The 23,852-nt window shown below is 38.2% G+C and overlaps 1 protein-coding gene across 1 annotated transcript in view; it reads right to left on the minus strand.

The window, feature by feature from the left end:
• Positions 1-23,852, minus strand: part of IL31RA (interleukin 31 receptor A) — an 84,479-nt gene that overhangs the window by 43,150 nt on the left and 17,477 nt on the right. The window contains exon 2 of the mRNA XM_081826860.1: positions 8,430-8,520. Within this exon, the coding sequence (XP_081682986.1) occupies positions 8,430-8,520 (91 nt within the window). The remainder of the gene's footprint in view (positions 1-8,429; positions 8,521-23,852) is intronic.

Below are 23,852 nucleotides of genomic sequence, written 5' to 3' on the forward strand. Positions count from 1 at the left end.
ACAGAGTGCCCTTTGTAGATCCAAGAGGTACAGAGACCCACATGGAACATTCTCCAGAATAGATCACATATTAGGCCACAAGACAAGTCTCAAAAAATTCAAAAAGATCGAAATCACAGATAGCATTCATTTTTTCTGACCACAACACTATGAACTAGAAGTCAACCACAGGAAAAAATCTGGAAAGACCACAAATTCACAGAGGTTAAATAACATGCTGCTCAACAATGAATGAGTCAAACAAGAAATCAAAAGAAGAAATAAAAAATTACATGGAAACAAATGAAAATGAAAACAGAATGGTCCAAATCTTTGGGACACAGCAAAAGTGGTTCTAAGAGGGAAGTTTATAGCAATACAGGCATGCTTCAAGAAGCAAGAAAAGTCTCAAATAAACAACCTAATCTTACACCCAAAGGAGCTAGAAAAAGAACAACAAATGAAACCCCAAACCAGCAAAAAGAAGGAAATAATAAAGATTAGAACAGAAATAAATGATATAGAAACTAAAAAACAGTAGAACACATCAATGACCAGGAGCTGGTTCTTCAAAAAGATCAGTAAAATTGATAAACCTCTAGCCAGACTCATTAAAAGAGAAAGAGAGAGAGAGAGAGAGAGAAAGGGCTCAACTAAACAAAATCACAAATAGAAGAAATAACAACCAACACCACAGAAAGATAAACAAATGTAAAAGAATGTTATGAAAAATTATATGACAACAAATTGGACAACCTAGAAGAAATGCATAATTTCCTAGAAATATAAAACTACTAAAACTGAAACAGGAAGAAATAGAAAATCTGAATAGACCCATTACTAGAAAGTAAATTGATTCAGTACTCAAAAAACTCCCAACAAACAAAAGTCCAGGACCAGATAGCTTCACAGGCGAATTCTACCAAACATATAAAGAAGAGTTAATACCTATTCTTCTCAAACTATTCCAAAAAATAGAAAAGGAAGGAAAATTTCCAAATTCATTCTATGAAGCCAGCATTACCTTAATACCAAAACCAGATTAAGACTCCACCAAAAAAAACTACAGGCCAATATCTCTGATGAATATAGATGCAAAAATCCTCAACAAAATACCAGCAAAGTGAACCCAATGATACATTAAAAGAAGTTGTTCACCATGATCAACTGGTATTTATTCCACGGTTGCAAGGGTGGTTCAATATTCTCAAATCAATCAGTGTGATACATCACATCTATGAGAGAAATTATAAAAATGATATGATCATTTCGATAGATCAGAAAAACCATTTAACGAAGTATAACCCGTTCATAATAAAAACCCTCAACAAAGTAGGGACAGAGGGAACATACCTCAATATGACAAAGGCCTTATATGAAAAACCCAGAGCCAACATCATAGTCGTGGGGAAAAGTTGAGAACATTTCCCCTAAGGCCAGGAACAAGACAAGGATGTCCACTCTCACCACTTTTATTCAATATAGTACTGGAAGTCCTAGCCACAGCAAGCAGACAACAAAAAGAAATAAAAGGCATCCAAATTAGTAAGGAAGAAGTAAAACTTTCACTATTTGCAGATGACATGACACTATATTCAGAAAATGCTAAAGACTCCACCAAAAAACTACTAGAACTGAAATTTGAATTCATTAAAGTCTCAGGATACAAAATCAACATACAGAACTCTGTTGCATTTCTATATATTAATAATGAAGTAGCAGAAAGAAAAATTAAGAAAGCAATCCCATTTACAATTGCACCAAAAAAAATAAAGTACCTAGGAATAAACTTAACTAAAGAGATGAAAGACCTATACTCTGAAAACTATAAGACATTGATGAAAGAAATTGAAGATGACACAAAGAAATGGAAAGACATTCCATGCTCATAGACAGGAAGAAAAAAAATTCTTAAAATGCCTATACTACCCAGAGCAATCTACACATTTAAAGCAATCCCTATCAAAATACCAACAACATTTTTCACAGAATTAGAAAAAATACTCTTAAAATTTGTATGGAACCACAAGGACCCCAAAGAGTCAAAGCAATTTTGTTTGGAAAAAAAAAAAAAAAGCAAAGCTGGAAGCATTACAATTTCAGACTTCTAATTATACTACAAAGCTGCAATAATCAAAACAGTATGGTACGAGCACAAATATAGACACATAGATCAGAACAGAATGGAAAACCTAGAAATAAACCCACAATTACATGGTCGATTATTCTTCAACAAAGCAGGAACAAATACCCAATGGGAAAAAGGCAGTCTCTTCAACAAATGGTTTTGGGAAAACTGGACAGCAAGATGCAAAAGAATGAAACTGGACCACTTTCTTACACCACACACAAAAATAAATTCAAAATGGATGAAAGACCTACATGTGAGACCCGAAACCATAAAAATAGTAGAAGAGAGCACAGGTAGTAATTTCTCTGACATCGGCCGTAGCAACATTTTTCTAGATATAGCTCCTGAAGCAAGGGAAATATAAGCAAAAACAAACTATTGGGACTTGATCAAAATAAAATGCTTCTGCAAAGCAAAGGAACAAGCAACAAAACCAAAAGACAACCCACTGGATGGGAGAAGATATTTGCAAATGACATCTCTGATAAAGGGTTATTATCTAAAATATATAAAGAACTGACACAACTCAATGCCCAAAAAACAAATAATCCAATTTAAAAATGGGCAGAAGACATCCAGATGGCCAACCAACCCATGAAAAGATGCTCAACTTCACTCATCATCACACCTGTCAGAAGGGCTAAAATCAAAAACAGTTTTGGTGAGGATATAGAGAAAAAGGAACCCTCCTGCACTGTTGGTGGAAATGCAAGCTGGGAATGCCACTGTGGAAAACAGATGGAGTTTCCTCAAAAAGTTAAAAATAGAACTACCCTACAATCCAGTAATCACACTATTGGGTATTTACCAAAAAAAATGTAAAACACTAATTCAAAAGTATACCTACACCCCTATGTTTATTGCAGCATTATTTACAATAGCCAAGATATGAAAGCAGCCCAAGTGTCCAATGATAGATGAGTGGATAAAGAAGAAGTGGTATATATATACCATGGAATATTATTCAACCATAAAAAAGAATGAAATCTTGCCATTTGCAACAACATGGATGGAGCTAGAGAGTATAATGTTAAGCAAAGTAAGTCAGAGAAAGGCAAATACCATATGACTTCACTCGTATGTGGAATTTAAGAAACAAAACAAATGAGCAAAGGGAAAAAAGAGACAGACAAACCAAGAAACAGACTCTTAGAAAATAAACTGATGGTTCTAGAGGGGAGGTGGATAGGGGATGGGTGAAATAGGTGATGGGGATTAAGAAGGGCACTTGTGATGAACACTGGGTGATGTATCAATGTGTTGAATCACTATACTGTTCCCCTGAAACTAATATAACCCTGTATGTTAACTACATTGGAATTAAAATAAAACAATTTTTTAAAAAGATTTTTTATCTTTACTACTTGCATGCTGAAAATTATGACAAAGTAATCTCTAAGCCCAAATACTTAAAAAGACCAAGGAACTGGACCTGAACCAAATAATACTGCATGTTACATTGGGATTGGAAGCTAGACCAGTAACGCATTCCTCAAAACACAAACATATTCCACAGCAGGAACATACAAAACCCAACAAGGCTGTGAACCAAAGTCAGCCCATAATATCCCCAAAGGAATAATCTTCACACTTAGCAACTCACTCTGCCTTCATGACTCAGAGATGATAGCAGTGTGCTCACATATGTGTGTGTGCATGTGTGTGTGTTTACACGTGGGTTAGTCTTTAGTCCTTTGGACAAGTTTTTTTTTTTAAATATTCATTAAATATTAGCTTGCCCCTTACTTCACTTCACACATTTCACTTATACCCATCACACTAACTCTTAGCAGGATTTCAAAGTTAAGCCTTTCCTGCAGAACAAGGAAACAAGAAGTTTTTCCTTGTATCCCCAGAATATTCTTTGGTCTTGTGCTATTCTCATTATGGCCTCCTACAGTCGTATTTTATTTCCTTTTCATTCTTACTTTGTCTTGCATTGGCTGAATCCAGAGCCAGCCACAAAAACCAATGTAGAAACAGATCCTTATGGATTCAAATGTACTCTGGTCAAAACTCAGTGTCTTGTCTTTCCCAGTCTTCCCAGAATACCTCCCTTTACTCCTTCAGAAGCTTTAATTTATATATATATATATATATATATGTGTGTGTGTGTGTGTGTGTGTGTGTGTATGTATATAAAGCCATAAGTCAGAAAATGAGTTAAAACATCTGGCACCCAGAACCAAAACAATCTGGTTCCCCAGGTATCAGGAAAAGAGAAAATAGTTTTTAAAGTGATTTTCCAGGGGCGCCTGGGTGGCTCAGCCATTAAGCGTCTGCCTTCCACTCAGGTCATGATCCCAGGGTCCTGGGATCGAACCCTGCATGGAACCCTGCATGGAGCCCTGCATGGAGCCCCACATGGAGCCCTGCAACAGGCTCCCTGCTTGGCAGGGGGCCTGCTTCTCCCTCTCCCACTAGCCCCCACCCCGCTTGTGTTCCCTTTCTCACTGTCTCTCTCTGTCAAGTAAATAAATAAAATCTTTTTAAAAAATGATTTTCCATTCCACATGAGCTTATTAATGGAGCTACATTTGTCTTGTCCTTACTGCTTGGAATATGGCAAGAAAGCAATATTCTTATAGAGATATTGGTGTATGAGAAGAAAAAATTCCTATTCCTTCTACCTTCCTAGGTTCTGCAGCTAGGGCCTTATAAAATAAAACTAACAAAAAACAGATTAAAAAGAAAAAAAAACAGTTTATTAATGCATGCAGCACATATCATGCAGGAGAAACCTCAATAAAGAGTAATTCAAAGAGGTGGTTAGATCATGGGCTCACATAGCATCTTAACAAAAATACAATAAATTTGTGCAGAAGAGACAGGACAAAGGAAAAGGAATTTAGGTTTCCAAGGGTAGCAAACTGCAGGAAGGTAAATATGTGTGGGAAACTAATGCAGTAGGCTTCATTTCTGCATCTGTTGAATCTCATCTGCCTCCACATCAAAATAATCCCCATGTCAAAGTAGTATATTTTGGAATGGAATATTTTAATCCTTTAACCTAGTATTACAGAAGAGATCTGTGATCTGTGATAAATAAAATGTGCATTCAGAAGTATTTCCAGTGCTCATCAATATCTCCCCTTCTTGGATATACAGCAAGATTTTATTTTCTTGCACCCTTGAAATTAGGCATGGCCATGTGACTTGCTCTGGCCAAATGAGAGAATCATTTAAGTTCTGGTGCATGATTCTCCTTTCTCTCCTTCCTGTGTTCCTGCACACCCTGCAAATCCATGCTGAGATGATAGTGTCTTAGGATGGTAGAACCTTCATCACCCTGGGCTCCTGCTTACCTCCTGCTGTTTTAAACACTGAGATATGGGGCTTGTTTATTTTTACAGCATAAACAACTTTCCCTGACTAATGTAAAAAATAGACAGTCTGCTCTGAAAATCCAGGATTCTAAGACTTGGGAGAAGAATTCACTTTATCAGTAGTTTTCTCTCTTCGTGTGTCCTCATGACATTCGAATTCTGCATATGTATCTCAGGTCATTTGAGATTAGTTTTATCACAATTAGGGGGTTGAGAAGAACTGGAATAAGAAGGAACCAGATGAATAAACAATACTAGGCTTCACTTTGACTTACTTGCTTTACTTACAATTACATTTCTGCCTGTTGTCTGGTGTGACCCTGCACGTATGAACTGCTTTTACTTTACATAATGGAACCACCACGATTCTCAAAGCCTATACAGCTCTCATCCTCCCTTTCCACTTGTTGGAAAACAGGGCGCTGATTTTAAGTCTTATCCATTATCTCTAGTTAGAATATCAGCTCTTCGGGGCGCCTGGGTGGCTTAGTCGGCTAAGCGGCTGCCTTTGGCTCAGGTCACGATCCCAGGGTCCTGGGATCGAGCCCCGTGTTGGGCTCCCTGCTCAGCGGGAAGCCTGCTTCTCCCTCTCCCTCTGCCTGCCACTCTGCCTACTTGTGCTGTCTCTCTCTCTGTTAAATAAATAAATAAATAAATAAATAAATAAATAAATAAATAAAAAGAATATCAGCTCTTCATCTGAAGACTGTTACATGTGATAGAGCACAAAGGGCATTTCATCTCTGTTATACTTTTTATAAAAACCCAGGAGTACTGACAAGTACTCAAGAGTGTTAAGGTCATGAGAAACAAGGAAAGACTAAGAAACTATCACAGACCACAAGAGACAAGGGAGATATGACAATGCAATGCAATATGGCACCATGAATTCGATCTTGGAACAGAGAACATTAATGAAAAAAACTAGTGAAATCCAAATAAAGTCTGGAATTTAGTCTACAATAATGTGTCGATATCACTTTCTTAGTTTGGGCAAATGTATTATAAGATATTAACAATGGGGGAAACTGGATGAGGGGTATACAAGAACTCTCTGTACTGTCTTCACAAATTTTCTATAAATCTAAAACAATTCAAAAACAGAATTTTTATTTTTATTTATTTTTTTAAAGATTTTATTAACTTATTTGTCAGAGAGAGAGAGTGAGAGCGAGCAGCAGGCAGAGGGAGATGCAGGCTCCCTGCTGAGCAGGGAGCCCAATGCAGGACTCAATCCCAGGACCCTGGGATCATGGCCTGAGCTGAAGGCAGACGCTTAACTGCCTGAGCCAACCAGGTGTCCTGCAGAATTTTTATTTTTTAAAAATAGACAACTGAAGGATAGACTTACCATTTGTGCATATCTATCCTTCCACCACATCTTCAAAAAAAAAGCCATAACTATATTCCTATGTTTCTAAAAATAACGATTTCTCCTACATCTAGAAATAAGGGGAAATATTCATTAACCTTCCTCTAAGAAAGATAAAGAGAATATTCTTGCTTATGAGAGTATTTTCCACATGCAAAAAGAACATTTTTCAAAATTCATTTTTCTTGATCTCCCTTCTTCCCTATGTGCTCATATCACCTTGAGCTGTTGCAAAATTAGTGTTTTGAAAAATGTCTCTAAAGAGAAGAAGGGCAGGGCTGATCGAGACCTAGGGAAGGATATTCTGAAAGGGAAGTCAGGTGGAAACTGGAGCCAGTTGTGTAGGACATGGTATAAGTAAAAGGTAATAAGAAGAGAAGAAGCCAGAGATAGAAGACAGAAAAGGTAAGTTGAGCAGAAGGGTGAGTTGATAGGAGCCATGATGCATATAACTTCAACTGTAAATTGCATAACTGGGACCAATTTTTGGTTTCTGAGCTGGCCAGGAGAGGCTAGATGAGACAGAGAGATATAGGTCTACCTGCCCATAGTGTCTATAAAACTCCTAAGCACCACAGGTATACCCTAGCAGGCTACGAGGCAGGCCATGCCAGGGGAGAGGTCTAGAAGACATTATCTGTGGGTTATGACTGCCTCTTGGTCACCCCCAATTACTACATGTTACGGTCTTAATTATATATGGCCAAATTAATATGCTGAAGCCCTAACCCCCATTTACCTCAGAAAGTAACTCTATTTGGAGACGGTTGGAGATGGGTTTTTAAGGAGGTAGTAGTTAACCCGAGGCCATTAGGGTAGGCCCTAATCTAATCCAACTCGCGTTCTTAGAAGAGAAGGAGATTAGGACACACAAAGGGATGACCATACAAAGAGGAATCAAGAGGAATGTCATTTATGCACCAAGGAGACAGGTGTCAGGAAAACAACTCTATGGACACTTTGATCTTGGACTTCCAGTCTCCAGAACTATGAGAAAATAAATTTCTGTTCTTTAAGCCACTCAGTGTGTAGTAATGAGAGCCCTAGCAAACTGGTACATGACGTGATGTCTTCTCTACATTCCGAGTAACCAATCCCCACTTTTCCTCTCTGGTCTTTATTTTTTTTAATATAAGATGCAATCAAAGTAATGGATAATAAATATCCTAATATGGATATTAGACCCAAAGTCTTAAGTTGGACCATTCTAAAAATGCGTCATTTCATCATTTCCCTTTATATCCTTGGAAATTATTGAAAATACTGTGAAAGTCATGTATTTTTGTTTTTATATGTGTGTTTTACATGAAACAGCTGCTCCTAACATAAAAACTATTGAGATAAGAACTTACTACCACACTAAAACAGTGGATCTGGGCCTTTTGGGAGGTCATATCTCCTTCTGAAAATACGATAGGACATCTTGCCAAATTTGCACACACATATGTATACATCAACATGCACACACCCATCTACAGAAATTCAGGGAGTTCACAAACCCCCTGTTGCTCATCCACATATGCCCAAGCTCCAGGAGTCTCTTTGCACTCAGTTTCATAGTTCTTGTCCAAAGAAGTTAGTAAGAATCACATAATCCATAAAAGGGCACCTGTAAACCTACCTGCCAGGCTGAATTTGCAGAGTAGAAGGAACATCCACAGTGCCCAGGCCCACATTGTCCCCAGGTTAATGCAGGCAGGCTGAGGAGAGAACTGAAAATGTCATCAGTCAAAAGTTAGTTTCCTATCTCTTTTAAACAACTCTATTTCCAGTGATAGATTCTGGGGGTTTTAAGGAAGAATCCTTTATTTTTTTTTAATTTTTTTCCTTATTTTGTATTTTTGGCTATCATCACATAGATCCCTTTACAATTACTTCATCAGCCCCAATCATCATTTAATTTGTCCATAATTCATTCCACTATGTAATATGAAAAGTACACCAGCCACCAAGAAATAAAGTACTGTGAGTCATATAGATCTGAGACCATCATCTGTTCTCTGCCTCAGGCCCTACACTGTGGCCAAATGGAATGACTCCTAATTTCCGCAAAGTGCCATGGTATTTCACATCCCTTATTCCTCTTATTCCTCTAAGTAAGTACCTACTGATACAAGATAGACATACAATATTGTTAATGGACTTAATTAGAACAAAAAGGCTACTGACTCTTTATCTCATCCCATAGAGAGATGGTGGGATAATCTAGAGTTAAAGCAAATGAAAAAGCAATAACTCATTTCTGGAAAAAAAAAAAAAAAAAGGACTCCAAATTTCATCTGACAGATCATTATAGGAAAAAAGAAACAGTTCTCAACAAAATAAATCATTTGAGAAAAAAATCACATGCATCATTTCTGGAGAAAACCACCAGGATAAAATGTTCTCACCAGGATAAAATTGAAACATCTTATTAATTGAAAATGCCTATGGCAATAAAGCAGAATGAAAACTTGATTTAAATGAGTATAAAATAAAGGGAAATTTTTAAATTTTTTAATGAAGAATAAGTGTGTTCTTCAAAATTAATCGTAACACCAATAGTATTTGTCAGTGCCTAATTATTCAGAATATCGTCTTAATTTTCTCCATTTCTTAGCTGGAAGACATACCTTTACACTAGTTCTAAAAGCATTCTGGAAAGGCAGGGAGGTCCAACCATGAAAACTCTATAAAAGCTATGAAGCTCAAATTCTCAATAAATAAATAATTATGGATGTGAAAGCTAAAATTATTATTCTGACATGGGGTTTTATTTTTTAAAATCTTATCAATATTAACTGTTGAATAAAACATTTTAAAATTAATGGAAATTACTGCTTGCCTCCTTTAAAATGAGAATACTCATCTATTATTTGTGAATTTTAAAAAAATCCTTCTCAAAAAAATCAACAGTATTAAATCATACTCAGAGACAAAATTAGAAAAATTGCAGTAGTTGGAGAGGGGCATTCTAGAAGATGACACTGCCTAAGTGTTCTAGCCCTGGCACCCCCTTGAATCAGCTGGTGACCTCAGGTATTCTCTTATTCATTTAGCAGTGTCCCAGCCATACATTAGGTGCTTGGAATAAAAGATGATCCTGTCCCCAGCTTCACTGTAGTTCAATGGTTTTTAACAAGGAGAAGGGAGTCAGAGGATGGGGAGGATGCAAAGTAAGCTACTGTTACTGATGGCTCTGTATCATATCCCTCCAAATGGGTTTGAGAAGAAAAAAAGTTTGAGAACCATGGATCTACTTGCAGAGACAGAAGCGTGGATACTAATAGCAAATATCACATGGTAAGTGCTGTAATTATAATAGTGCAACAAGAGTACAAAGCATCTGAGACAAATGAGCCAAAGACTATGGAAAGCCAACAAGTGGTGCTAAATAATGATGCCCCTCATTCTACCACTTTCCTGCCCTCTAGTGCCTTTTCCCCTTCCCCTCACACACCAGAGGACCATCACAAAGTGATTGCTTGTGGGTAGTGAACATGAACAAATCTGAGGTGCCTCCGAGGAACTTAGCAATAAGTTCAAATGGGAGTTTAACTAGCAAAATCTGTGTACGAAGGCCATCCTAGTTATCTTTGGGAGTAAATCAGGGGGTAAATATGCAGTTGTAGAGCTTGGGTTCACTCTAAACTCCAGGCAAGGAAATCTGGGCATAATCTCAGACAGGTGGATCTGGAAAATCATTATCACTTAGTTGCAGGGAACTACTTGACTAATTGTATCTCAAATAGAAGGAGACTGTGAGAACACAAACAACAAGCTTCAGACTTTAAAATGTTGATGGTTAAAAAAAGAAGTTGGCCAAGTTTATCAGTACTATCTCCTGGAGGAAATGATGAAATTTCCTGGTACTGGAACAAGTCAACCCATCAGACCTAACCACAGTCTTGATGAAAGAAAACTCAAAACCAAAAATCTCCACCATTGCTGTGAAGCCTTCTTTGATGATTAATTTAGAGGAGGAAACCCTGAACAAGGGATGTGAGTCATTAGACAGACCACGCTCGGGGCACCTGGGTGGCTCAGTCTGTTGCACAACCAACTCTTAGTTTCGGCTCTGGTAATGATCTCAGGGTTGTGAGAGGGAGCCCTAAGTCGGGCTCCATGCTTAGCAGGGAATCTCCTTGAGGATTCTCTCCCTCTGCCCCTTCCCCCACTCATGCTCACTCTCATTCTCTCTCTCGCTCTTTCTAAAATAAATCTTTAAAGACAAGAATCCCCCCACTCCCTTTGAGCACAGTAAAGGTGTCACCTGTTCTCTGGACAGTAGTCATATTCTTAGTGCCTCTTCTAATGAGACAATTAGAATTCATGGTTTAAAATCTGGGAAAACCCTGAAGGAATTTTGCGACCATCCCTCCTTTGTTAATGAAGCAACTTTTACACAAGATGGACCTTATATTAGTGCATCCTCTGATGGCACTGTAAAGATCTGGAAGATGAAGACAACAGAATGTTCAAATACCTTTAAATCCCTGGGCAGCACTGCAGGGACAGATATCATGGTCAACAGTGTGATCCTGGTTCCTAAAAACCCAGAGCACTTTGTGGTGTGCAACAGATGAAATAGAGTGGTCATCATGACCATGCAGGGTCAGACTGTCAGAAGCTTCAGCTCTGGTAAGAGAGGTGGTGGTGATTTTCTTTGCTGCGCCCTCCCTCCCCGTGGTGAATGGATCTACTGTGTAGGGGAGGACTTTGTGCTCTACCGTATTAACACAGTCACTGGCAAGCTGCAGAGAACTGGGACAGTTCACGAGAAAGATGTGATTGGTATTGCACATCAGCCTCATCAGAATTTGACTGCTACCTACAGTGAGGATGGACTCCTAAAGCTCTGGAGACCCTAATTCCACTTTTTTTTTTTTAAACTCGCTGAGAGCATGTACTTAAGTGAAGACATATTCATGTATTGCTTTTTTTTTTTTAGGCTACCTTTTCTCAACAATTATCTGAATGTAGGCACAAGAATAATTTTGTGAAAATTCATGTTCAAAAAAAAAAAAAACCCCATCAGTCTCTTGGGAGTCTAAATGAGGTATCTCACCCTCCCTAAGGCTGAGCAATTCTGGGGTGTAGCAAGACTCTGGGTCCTAGGAAATTCACAAAGATTATGCCATGCTCGCAATGTCCACAATAGCCAAACTATGGAAAGAGCCAAGACGTCCATCAACAGATGAATGGATAAAGAAGTGGTGGTATATATATATACCAGCTCGATCCCAGGACCCTGAGACCATGAAACCAAGAGTCGGATGCCCAACTGACTCAGCCACCCAGGCACCTCAGAAATGTTTTAAAACAAGATACGTTTTCCAAACTCATGTTTTATTTTAAACCCATGCCCTCACCTTCTTCAGGCAATGTTCCACTAAGTAAAAAAGTTTAGCAGAAGTAAGGAGAAAGAGAGGTAGTCTCTTAACTAGTAGATTATGTATATATACACACACACACACACACACACACACACACACACACACACACAGTGGAATATTATGCAGCCATCAAAAAAAAAAACAAAAACGAAATCTTGCCATTTGCAACAACATGGGTGGAACTAGAGGGTATTATGCTAAGCGAAATAAGTCAATCAGAGAAAGACATGTATCATGTGACCTCACTGATATGAGGAATTCTTAATCTCAGGAAACAAACTGAGGGTTGCTGGAGTGGTGGGGGGTGGGAGGGATGGGGTGGCTGGGTGATAGACATTGGGGAGGGTATGTGCTATGGTGAGCGCTGTGAATTGTGTAAGACTGATGAATCACAGTCCTGTACCTCTGAAACAAATAATACATTATATGTTTAAAAAAGGAGAAGAAGAAGATAGTAGAAAGGGAAAAATGAAGGGGGGGATTTGAAGAGGGAGATGAACCATGAGAGACTGTGGACCCTGAGAAACAAACTGAGAGTTCTAGAGGGGAGGGGGTGGGGGGATGGGTTAGCCTGGGGATGGGTATTAAAGAGGGCACATATTTAATGGAGCACTGGGTGTTATACACAAACAATGAATCATGGAACACTACATCAAAAAAAATTAATTAATTTTAAAAAAAAAAGATTATGCCACGCTCTGGAGAAAATCAAAACCATATTCTGCATTCCCCAGGTCATCAGCCCTAACTTCTAAATGCTTTGAACAACTGTCTTCAATAAAAGGTCACTTCCTAGAAATATACAGTTTCTCATTAGTGGGACCTCATTTGAATACAGCATTTAATGGAGACCCAGAATTCTCAAACAACGCTATGAACATTCCACATTGGACTAAAGGACTCTTAGAATATATAGTGATGCCACTTAAGTAACCTGTGGTATCTTATCTTTAAAGGTGTAAACCCAGTAGTAGCTACTGTTATGAGAAGAAGGACTGAAAACACATCCAAGCAATTACTGCTGGCTACGCACAGAGCCTGGGGACAAGACAAGAAGCAGGAAACAAAGGAGAAGATGCTTCCTCTGCCAGTTTCTGCTAAAAATGTTAGCATGTTAAATTATCCCTGCCTTCCCACATCCTGTCTCATAGACCAAAGCAAAAGAAATAGCGTGGGTGTTCTACTCTGTAGCAGTCCCCCATTACACCCACCCACTCCCCCCACCCCAACACACACAAGCTGTCCTTTGGCAGTTCAGTAATTCCCACTCAAGGCTGCATCCTAGATGCAAAGTTTCATCTGAAAACACTTGTACAAAAATGTACCACTATGTGATTTTTCCCAGGGCTGGTCCTACTTTCATTCATTCATTCATTCATTCATTCATTCATTCATCCATACATTCACCTAACTAACGTATATTGATACCCATTCTGTGCCAGGAAATGTGCATAGCATGGAATCGGGTTTTTAAAGGATGGGCAAAGAAGGAATAAATTCTAGGTACAGCACTCTGGCCATAAATTTAATTAAGAACGTGTAAACTCTACTGATGGGAAGGAGGAAGCAAGCAGCAAGTTGCCCAGCCTCATTAAGTCCCACTACATTCCTTAACTATGTATGGTAATGGAAGTTAACTAGATTTATTGTGGTGATTATTTCACAATATATACAAATATCAAATCATTAAGGTGTACACGTAAAACTAATATAATGTTATATGTAATTATATATAAATTAAAAAAGATGTCAAAGAACCACATTCAGTTTCAAAGTCTATAAAACCCACTTGAGGTGCAGGATGCCTTCACACAAAGAACATTTTGAGATGCCAGCAGCAAGACAGGTAAAAGCATAATCATGATGTGATAGTGAGAGTCTACAAAGTGCTGATTACATTATAAAAACGATATCTTGCCCTTTTTTAAAAAAATAGATTTTTATTTATTTGAGAGAGAGAGAGAGAGAGCACACAAGCAAGGGGGAGGGGCAGGGGGAGAGGGAGAAGCAGGCTTGATCCCAGGACCCTGGGATCCTGACCTGAGCTGAAGGCAGACGCTTAACCGACTGCACCACCCAGGCGCCCTGTAGCTTGCCCTTCTAAAAATCCCTGTGGACTTGTATTATCTCCACTTTACAAATATGGAAGTTGAGGCTCAGAGATATTATGTAACCAGTCCAAAAATCATTTTTGGCATAGCTGGGATTCAAACCCATGACTGTCTTATTCCAAAGCCTAGACTCTTTCTACCAAAATCAAACAGTAGCTTTTAGCGATTTACTGTCCCTCAGCCCTCCTGCCACAAAACACCAGTACACAAAAAGGATCTTCTTTTGATGCTCCTAGATCTAATTTTCTCTAGAGTTTCCAGAAAGATATTCATTATATATATTCACATATTTTCACCATCCCCTGAACTTTGACCCCCATAATTCCCCACCCTTACCCCAACAGTTTAAAATATTAACTCCAAAAGATTAGATTCCCCATAATTAGCAAAAAACAGTCTAACTAAGGAGTAATTCACATGGTGGGTCCTGACCCATAATTTCACTGAAGAAAGCAGAAAAAGACCATCACATAATAGAAAAAAAGGCCTAATGTGCAAGGGCTTGAGTTCTCAGACTCCTCTAAAGGAACGTGGCACTCACCTTCCTGTGGTGTCCAGATGTCCTGCTGGTTCAAAAGCTCCCCATCAAAGGTGTTCTGTCCCCTATAGCACAAGTCAAGGCAGAGAGGGGATTTTGAAATTTATCTACATAGAGATGTGTGAATATTTCCTCTCTGGTTGTCTGGGAGATTTCTCTTTGCTTTTAAGCAAAACCCAAGCCAGGGTGGCACTCAACCCATTTATGCTGGGAAGTGAGGTGCATTATGGTAACTGGAAAGAATCGGCTTCTGTGAGACTACTCAACTTTACAGGAAAAATACCATCGGAAAGTGTCATAAACAATTAAAAGGAACAACTAAATTTTAAATTTTCTATTCAGGAAGTCCTTACAAATGTGGTAATGGATGAAATGCTGAGAATATCTTTAACTGGAAAAGAGAAATATGTAATCATGTGATTAGCTTTAAATGAAGAAGGAGATGAAGGGAAGAAAATAATAGTAGCTAACTTGGAAAAGAGGTTTATAATTCTTCTTTATGTGTAAAGCTCAAACTAAGCCACTTATTTCCCTAAGCTTCTTATTTAGCAGTTTATTATGATAATGATGACTAATAATATGTGGAGCTCTTACGGTGTGTCAGGCACTGTACTAGGAACTTTAATTATCTCCTTGGATCTTCACAACAATCCTAAAACACTGATAGTATTTTTATTCCCAATTTACAGAGGAGGAAACCAAGGCCAAAACAATTGAGAAACCTGTCCAACGTTAGTGGTGGAGCCAAGAAAGGAGCCAAGGCAGTCTGACCCTCAGTTTCCTACAAATCGAAAGTTTAAATTACATGATTTCTGGGATTCCCATGAGCACTATAATTCTACATTCTTTTACAATGAACAAAACCATAAAGGACATAAACAGACTAAGGAAGAGATTACGATGCAAAGATAAAGAAACATAAGGGTTTTTTGGTTTTTTTAAAGATTTTATTTGAGAGAGAGAGAACGCATGCGAGTGGGAGAGAGTTGCAGAGGGGGAGGGAGAGGGACAAGGAGACTCGGTTCTGAGCTCTGAGCTCAACACAGAGCTCGAACCCAGGACCCTGAGACCATGAAACCAAGAGTCGGATGCCCAACTGACTCAGCCACCCAGGCACCTCAGAAATGTTTTAAAACAAGATACGTTTTCCAAACTCATGTTTTATTTTAAACCCATGCCCTCACCTTCTTCAGGCAATGTTCCACTAAGTAAAAAAGTTTAGCAGAAGTAAGGAGAAAGAGAGGTAGTCTCTTAACTAGTAGATTATGAGATATTAAAAACCCTATTGTAAGGTATTATCTAGCAGAGCTACACTTGTGCATAAAAATAGCACTTCTTTAATTTGTTCAACCAGTATTTAGTAAACCTATTATATGTGTCACACTTAACTAAAGGTGTTGTGTATGAAATAAAATTCTGGTTAAGAATTTGTTGATTAAACATAGATATTTATCTGTAATCTCTCAGGAAACTCCACAAAAATTACAGGAAAGGTATAGAGCCACAAGACAAAACAAATGGGAGCAGAGACAGTAACACATGGAATGAAAGACGTCAACAAGTTTTTGGAAAATGAGAAGTGAACCAAATGGTAACTGAGTTGGTGAAAATGAGAAAACTGAAAGCTAAAAATGCCTAAGAGAGACGCCAACAAGAATTGTGTCTCATAATGGCTCAGGAATTTGAGAAACCAGGTGGGCACAGTCTATCCTCATTATTCATGGATTCTGTGTTTGCAAATCCACCTATTCTCTAAAATTTAATTTGTACTCCCAAAATCAATACTCTAGGTGCTTTCACAGTCATTTGCAAACATATACATTGGTGAAAACCCAGAGTCACCTGCACGCAAGTTCTTTTCATGATCTATTTAGAGCCATGTTTTCTAAATTTTTGTAGGTGGTTTTGTTGTTTAAAATGGCCTCTAAGAACAGCACTAAAGCACTGGCTAGTGTTCCGCAGTGGAAGAAGTGATGTGCCTTACAGAGAAAATACCTATTAAGTAAGTTTCATTTAGGCATGAATTACACCTCTATTGGTTCTAAGTTCAAGGTTAATGCATCAACTATATATATTAAATATTTTTAAGCCAAAACACACATAGAGCAAGGTTATATATTGATCAACTGATGAAAGCATTGTAACCAGAGGTTTGCAGGAACTCAACAGTGTATTTCCCCTAGGGAGAACAGTTCCTTCCTTATTCGATATTTTAGTGTTGTCAGTGACTTTATATAACACAATGACCACAAATAACATCTGTGTAACAGGGAAGATCAATATGAACTGAGGCAGGAGAGTAACTCAAATCTGCAGGGCCCATTGACATTATGGCAGCAGAAGTATGATGACAAGGGTTTAAGTATGTGGTGGCCACATGAGAGGAAGACATGGGCAGATCTGAGCATGTAGCAGAACACAACAGAGCACAATATCACAAAGAAGAATATCACAATATCACAAAGTCACTATCTCATGAGAAGAGAACAGATCATTAATATGCTTGAATAAAGTAACACTGAGGTTGGAGAAGAGACTCAATCCATGCACTCCAGCATGTCAACCCAATTCCACAAACATAATTCGCCATCAGGTCCTGTGCTTGGCACTGTGGAAACAAAGCTGAGAAAGGCAGAGGACCCCTCAGAAAAAGTTCACAACTAAGTGGGAAAAGAGACATGTAAACACAATGCTATAAACCAATATGGCAAGGGGTGCCAAAGAGGCATGTATAAAGTACAACAGAAAATGACAAAAGGGAGCCATTAATTCTACCCTAAGGGAAGTGGATCCCAGCAAATAAATAAGAAAAAGGGACTTTTAAGTGGAACACAGTACTTGGAAGTAAATATACAAAATTATAAACATTCCTGGTAGAGAAATGTGTAACAGCCAGACATTTGCTGGCACCTGGGATGGGGTCTAGAAGACATACTGGTATCCCTTCACTATGCCTCCTGAAGTAGGTTGAATGTTGGACCCCCACAAGATGTATCCAACCAGAACCTCAGAATACGACCTTATTTGGAATAAGGGTCTTTGCAGATGTAATTAAGATACAAATCTCTAGATGTGATCATTCTGGATTAAGGTAGATCCTAAAGCCAATGACCAGTGTCTTTATAAGAGACAGAAAACACAGAGAGACACAGGAGAAAGCTTTTGACTAGGAAATCAGAGATCAGAATGATGTGTCTGCAAGTCAAGGAAGCCTAAGCCTGCCGAGCCACCAGAAGCAAGGAGAGAGGCATGGTACAGTTTCTCCCTCAGGGCCTCCAGAAGGAACCAAGCCCACTGACACCTTGATTTGGGACTTTGGAATTCCAGAACTGTGGGAAAATAAATGCTAGTTTTTAGTCACCAAGTTTGTGGTAATTTGTTAGATAGCCCAAGGAAACTAACGTACTCCTCTATCCCAAATTACATGAGATTCACAGGCAAAGCTGACCCATCAAATTCTTTCATCTAGGAATATGGAAATGACTAGAAAATGACTTTCATCTAGGAATATGGAAATGACTAGACTAGATGAGGCTAGACTGTGGTAGACAATGAGGCTCTCAGGAGTCATGAGTGGTGGCAGATATGTTCTAGACATGCAAGAAAAGAGAGAAGGTTAAGAAGACAGTGAAGCAAAGCAAAGAGATAAGCAAAGGGGAGAGTTTGTGTGAGGAAAGTTCAGTACCTGACTTCCCAGCTGTTTGTGTGGAACACATGAGACTCTGGTGCATTCTCTGCCTGTGGATGTCCATGACATTACATTACATTGGAGTGCTATGGCACTCCAATAATCTGCTGCCAAGTTACATTTCAAAACATTTTTGTTCCTTGCAACCAAATGATCCCCAATATAACAATGATGCTGGGGAGTAACTTGTTTTTAAGAAAATAGAAGGAGGTGGACATAAAATGGTAGTTACTAAACAAATGAGTCATTTCAAAGTGTAAACTGATTAGGAAAGAAAAGGTAACAGTTGGGAAATGTTACCAATGAAAAGGCACACTGAAAAGAAAGCAACCAACTTTTCTTTTATAAATACAACATTGATGGTTTCAGGCCCCAGACTATATATTCACATCAGGGGAGAAGTTGGAAAAAGAGAGAATATCAAATGGTCCAAAGACTGAAATAAGCATAGCTCTACTAAGCACCATTCACATCCTTCCACAGGTAGGTCTTGTAGTCCTTCTGCCTTGGATTAGGTCTCAATATCTTATATGCCAATTGCTCAATTCCTTCAGTCTCCAAACATCTATTAGTACGTCCTATGTGCCAAGGACTGTGGTAGGTCCAATATGGTAGCCACTAGCTACAGGTGGCTACTGAGCAAGCAAAGTGCAATTCCAAACTGACATGTGCTGGAAGTGTACTATACACACCAGGTTTTGAAGGCTTAATACACAAAGAAAGTAATATTCTTATTAATAATTTTTCTATTGATTACCTGTTGAAATAACACTTTATTTTATTTATTTATTTATTTTTTTAAAGATTTTATTTATTTATTCATGAGAGACAGAGAGAGAGAGAGAGGCAGAGGGAGAAGCAGGCTCCCAAGGAGCAGGAAGCCCGATGTGGGACTCGATCCCAGGACCCTGAGATCATGACCTGAGCCGAAGGCAGACGCTTAACCATCTGAGCCACCCAGGCGCCCGAAATAACACTTTAAATACATTGGGTTAAATATATTATAATTTTACTTTTTTTTTTTTTTTACTTCTTTAAGTAGGCTCCACGCCCAGCATGGAGCCCAGTGTGGGGCTTGAACTCACAACCCTGAGATCAAGACCTGAACTGAGATCAGGACTTGGACCCTTAACCAACTGAGCCACCCAAGCGTGCCTACTTTTTTTTACTTTTTAAAATGAGGCTTGCATTATATTTATTGGACTGTAGCTACTCTAGTTTTAATCCAGCCTTGCCTCTACCTCTCTCCACCCTTACTCCTCTTCTGAAAATCTTCAGCTATACTTTTATACTCTCAAAGTTTGTAAATTTTCCATTATTTTAATCAGGTCATGCATGCTTTTCCATGATTCTAAAACTTAAACATTAATAAAGAGCATTTCCAATATTATGACTATATAATTGGTAATCACAGCAGAATCAAGTAGTGTTTTGCACAGATAGAAAAAGAAATGGAATCCCATGCCCCTCAAATTGTCTTGCTAGACTGAGTATATTTCAAAAATCAAAGTCAACTGGATTATCTTTTCCTAAACTCTATTCCTCAAAATCATGCCACATTTATTCCTCCTACTTGTACAATGACCTTCTACTAGAGCTTTTTATTTTCCCTGAAGTTTTTTTCTGCTATTTTCTTATTGATATGAGGAGCCTATACCTTCACCTAATACTAAAATCATCCAAATTATTCATCATACATTTTGTTAAAATGAATGTATTTCCTTTCTGAAGCATCTTCTTGGAGCTAGCTACAATGAGGTTTTGGCAGCAGGAGGTGGATACAACAGGAGGGGTGCATAGGAAGTGAGGAAACAGCATGTCTCCTGAAAGAAGCTTAATTCTGAAATGAACACTGTGACAAAAGGCACACTGGTGGGATGCAAGGTAGAAGAGAGTGTATGTGTTTATTTGTCATCCCAGAATTATGAATGGGCTTGAATGGATGTATCTGTAGACTGAAGTCCTCTCCACCGGCCAGCCTCAATCTCCTCCACTAAAATAGGAGAAATGGCCATCTGCTAAGAAAAGGATCTAAGGATCTCATTTATCTCATGAGAAGAGCACAGTAGGGACCAGATCCTGCTGAGGACAAGGATAACTGAGTGACACCCAGGATCCTACATGGCTGAAGAACGAGCAGTGGTGAAAAACATCCTCAGATTTCTGTGGCTCTCATCTGAAGACTTCAGCTCTTTATTATTTCAAGAGAAAATAACTATAATATAACAATCAAGGAATATGTTCCTGGCATAGATCAAAGGGAGATTTCTGTTTTCATTATTGTTTCCTTAACTCTTGACTCCCTCCCTGTTCCTGTTTTAATAATTATAACAGGAGATAATTACACAGCAATCTGCAAATTAATTCTATTAAAACTAGAAGAATCTCTGGCAGCCTTTCTCATCTAGGCTCCTCATCTGAACTACAAACCAGAATTTAAATGACTATCCCATTTCACAAAGAATGGAACATAATTAGGACCAATCCAGATAGAGAAGTTCATTTACAAGATGCACAATATAGTATTACATACAATGGATGTCTTTAGGGCATTAAGCTTAATTCTCTCACAGAACTCCAGCTGAGAAAGGCCAGTTGAGGTGGATATCCAAAAAAGTAGCCAGAATTACCACTGAATTTTGAGCAATTACAATATTATTGAAATAGTTCGGTGATCTTGTAAACTGACACCCTGAGGAATTAACACTCCTTTAACAAATTCTGATTTTCAAAAAAATAAAAATTTTTTAAAGATTTTATTTATTTATTTGTCAGAGAGAGAGAGAAGGCACAAGCAGGAGGAGGAGTGGCAGGCAGAGGGAGAAGCAGGCTCCCTGCTGAGCAGGAAGCCCGATGCAGACGGACGCAATCCTAGGACTCTGGGATAATGACTGAGCCGAAGGCAGACGCTTAACCAACTGAGCCACCCAGGCGTCCCCAAAAAATAAATTTCTAATTTGCATAGTTATGCCTTCTATAGTTCTTTTTTTTTTAAGACTTATCTATTTATTTTAGAGAGAGAGAGAGCCTAAGTGGGAGGGGCAGAGGGAAAGGGAGAGAGAACCTCACGCAGATGCCACACTGAGCGCAGACCCTGACACAGGACTTGATCTCATGACCCTGAGATCACAATGTGAGTCGAAACCAAGAGATGGATGCTTAACAACTGTGCCACCCAGGCACCCCTGTTCTACAGTTCTTAACTCTAACTCTATACCTGCAAAAAGCAATGATCCCACTTCCAGGACTTGGGATTTGAATAGGCTAATGAAGGAACGGGATGTAACTCCACTGATTTAACAAAGTAAACCTACAGTAAAACTCCAAAACCATTGTGCACACAATCACACCTCCATAGGAACAATGATGTGAATGAGACACTTTAAAGGGGGGGTTTTGACACTAAACCAGCCCTACAAGATATATTAAGGAGGTTTCTGTGAGTGGAAAACAAAAACCATAGTAAGAGTAGTAAATATAGGAAGCACAAAAGCAAAAATTAATCCTATCTGTAAACATCAGTCGAGAGAAACACAAAGTAAAAGGACATAAAATATGATAATCGAATATCTGAAATGTGGTGGGGAGAAGAGTAAAGAATGAATTAAAGATTAAGCAACCAACAGCTTAATATAGACTGCTATATGCAAAAGATGTTATATATAAACCAAATGGTAACCACAAATAAAAAAAAAAGTAATAGATATGAAAAAAAGAGGGAATAAAGAATCCAAGTATTTCACTAAAGAAAGCCAACTAATCATGAGAAGACAGCAGGGAAAAAAGGAATAGAGAGGAACTACAAAAAAAAATACCAAAAACAAGTAACAAAATGTCAATAAATACATACATATCAATAATTACTTTGAATGCAAATGGACTAAAAGCTCCAACCAAAAGACAAAGGGTGACAGAATGAATAATAAAAAAAAAGACCCATCTATATATTGCCTACAAGAGACTCATTTCACCCTAAAGAAACATGCAGACTGAAAGTGAAGGGATGGAGAAATATTTATCATGCAAATTATCATGTTAAAAGAAAACCAGAGGAGCAATACTTATATTGGACAAAACAGACTTTATTTTTTTTTTATTTTTAAAGATTTTATTTATTTATTTGACAGAGAGACACAGAGAGAGCACAAATAGGAAGAGCAGCAGGCAGAGGGAGAGTGAGAGGGAGAAGCAGGTCTCCCTGAGCAGGGAGCCCTACATGGGGCTCGATCCCAGGACCCTGGGATCATGACCTGAGCTGAAGGCAGCCGCTTAACCGACTGAGCCACCCAGGTGCCCCTGGACAAAACAGACTTTAAAACAAAGGCTGTAACAAGGGGCAAAGAAGGATACTATGTAATCATAAACAGTACAATCCAACAAGAAGATATAACAACTGTAAATATTTATGTACCCAACATGGGAACACCCAAATACATAAAACAGTTAATAACAAACATAAAGGAAATAATAGTAATACAAAAACAGTAGGGGACTTCAACACCCCACTTACATCAATGGACAGATCATCCAAATAGAAAACTAACAAGGAAACAGTGGCTTTGAATGATATACTGGACCAGATGAATCTAAGAGATATATTCAGAACATTCCATCCTAAAACAGCCGTACACACATTCTTTTCAAGTGCACATGGAACATTCTCTAGAAAAGATCCCATATTAGGCCACAAGCCAAGTCTCAACAAATTCAAAAAGGCTGAAGTCATACTATGCATCTTTTCTGATCACAACACTATGAAACAAAAACAACCCCAAGAAAAAAATCTGCAAAGCACACAAATGCATACAGTTTAAATAAAGTGCTAGTAAACAATGAATGGGCCAACCAAGAAATAAAAAATTCCATGGAGACAAATGAAAATGAAAACACAATGGTCCAAAATCTTTTGGATACAGCTGAAGCCGATCTAAGAGGGAAGTTTATAGCAATACAGGCCTACCTCAAGAATCAAGAAAAATCCCAAGTAAATAATCTCACCTACATCTAAAGGAATTAGAAAAAGAACAACTAACAAAACCCACAACCAGTAGAAAGAAGGAAATAATAAAGATTAGAGCAGACAGAAACAAAATAGAAACTAAAAATATAGTAGAACATATCAATGAAACCAGGAGCTGGTTCTTTGAAAATATCAACAAAACCAATAAACCTTTACCCAGACTCATCAAAAAAAAGAGGAATCAAATAAATAAAATCAGAAATGAAAGAGGAGAAATAACAACCGACACCACAGAAAATACAAAAAATTATGAGATTATGAAAAGTTACATAGCAACAAACTGTTAAATAAATAGAAATAAATTCCTAGAAA

Source organism: Leptonychotes weddellii, chromosome 7 (assembly GCF_054177405.1).
Source record: "Leptonychotes weddellii isolate Sample4059 chromosome 7, ASM5417740v2, whole genome shotgun sequence".
In the NCBI taxonomy this organism is placed as follows: Eukaryota; Metazoa; Chordata; class Mammalia; order Carnivora; family Phocidae; genus Leptonychotes; species Leptonychotes weddellii.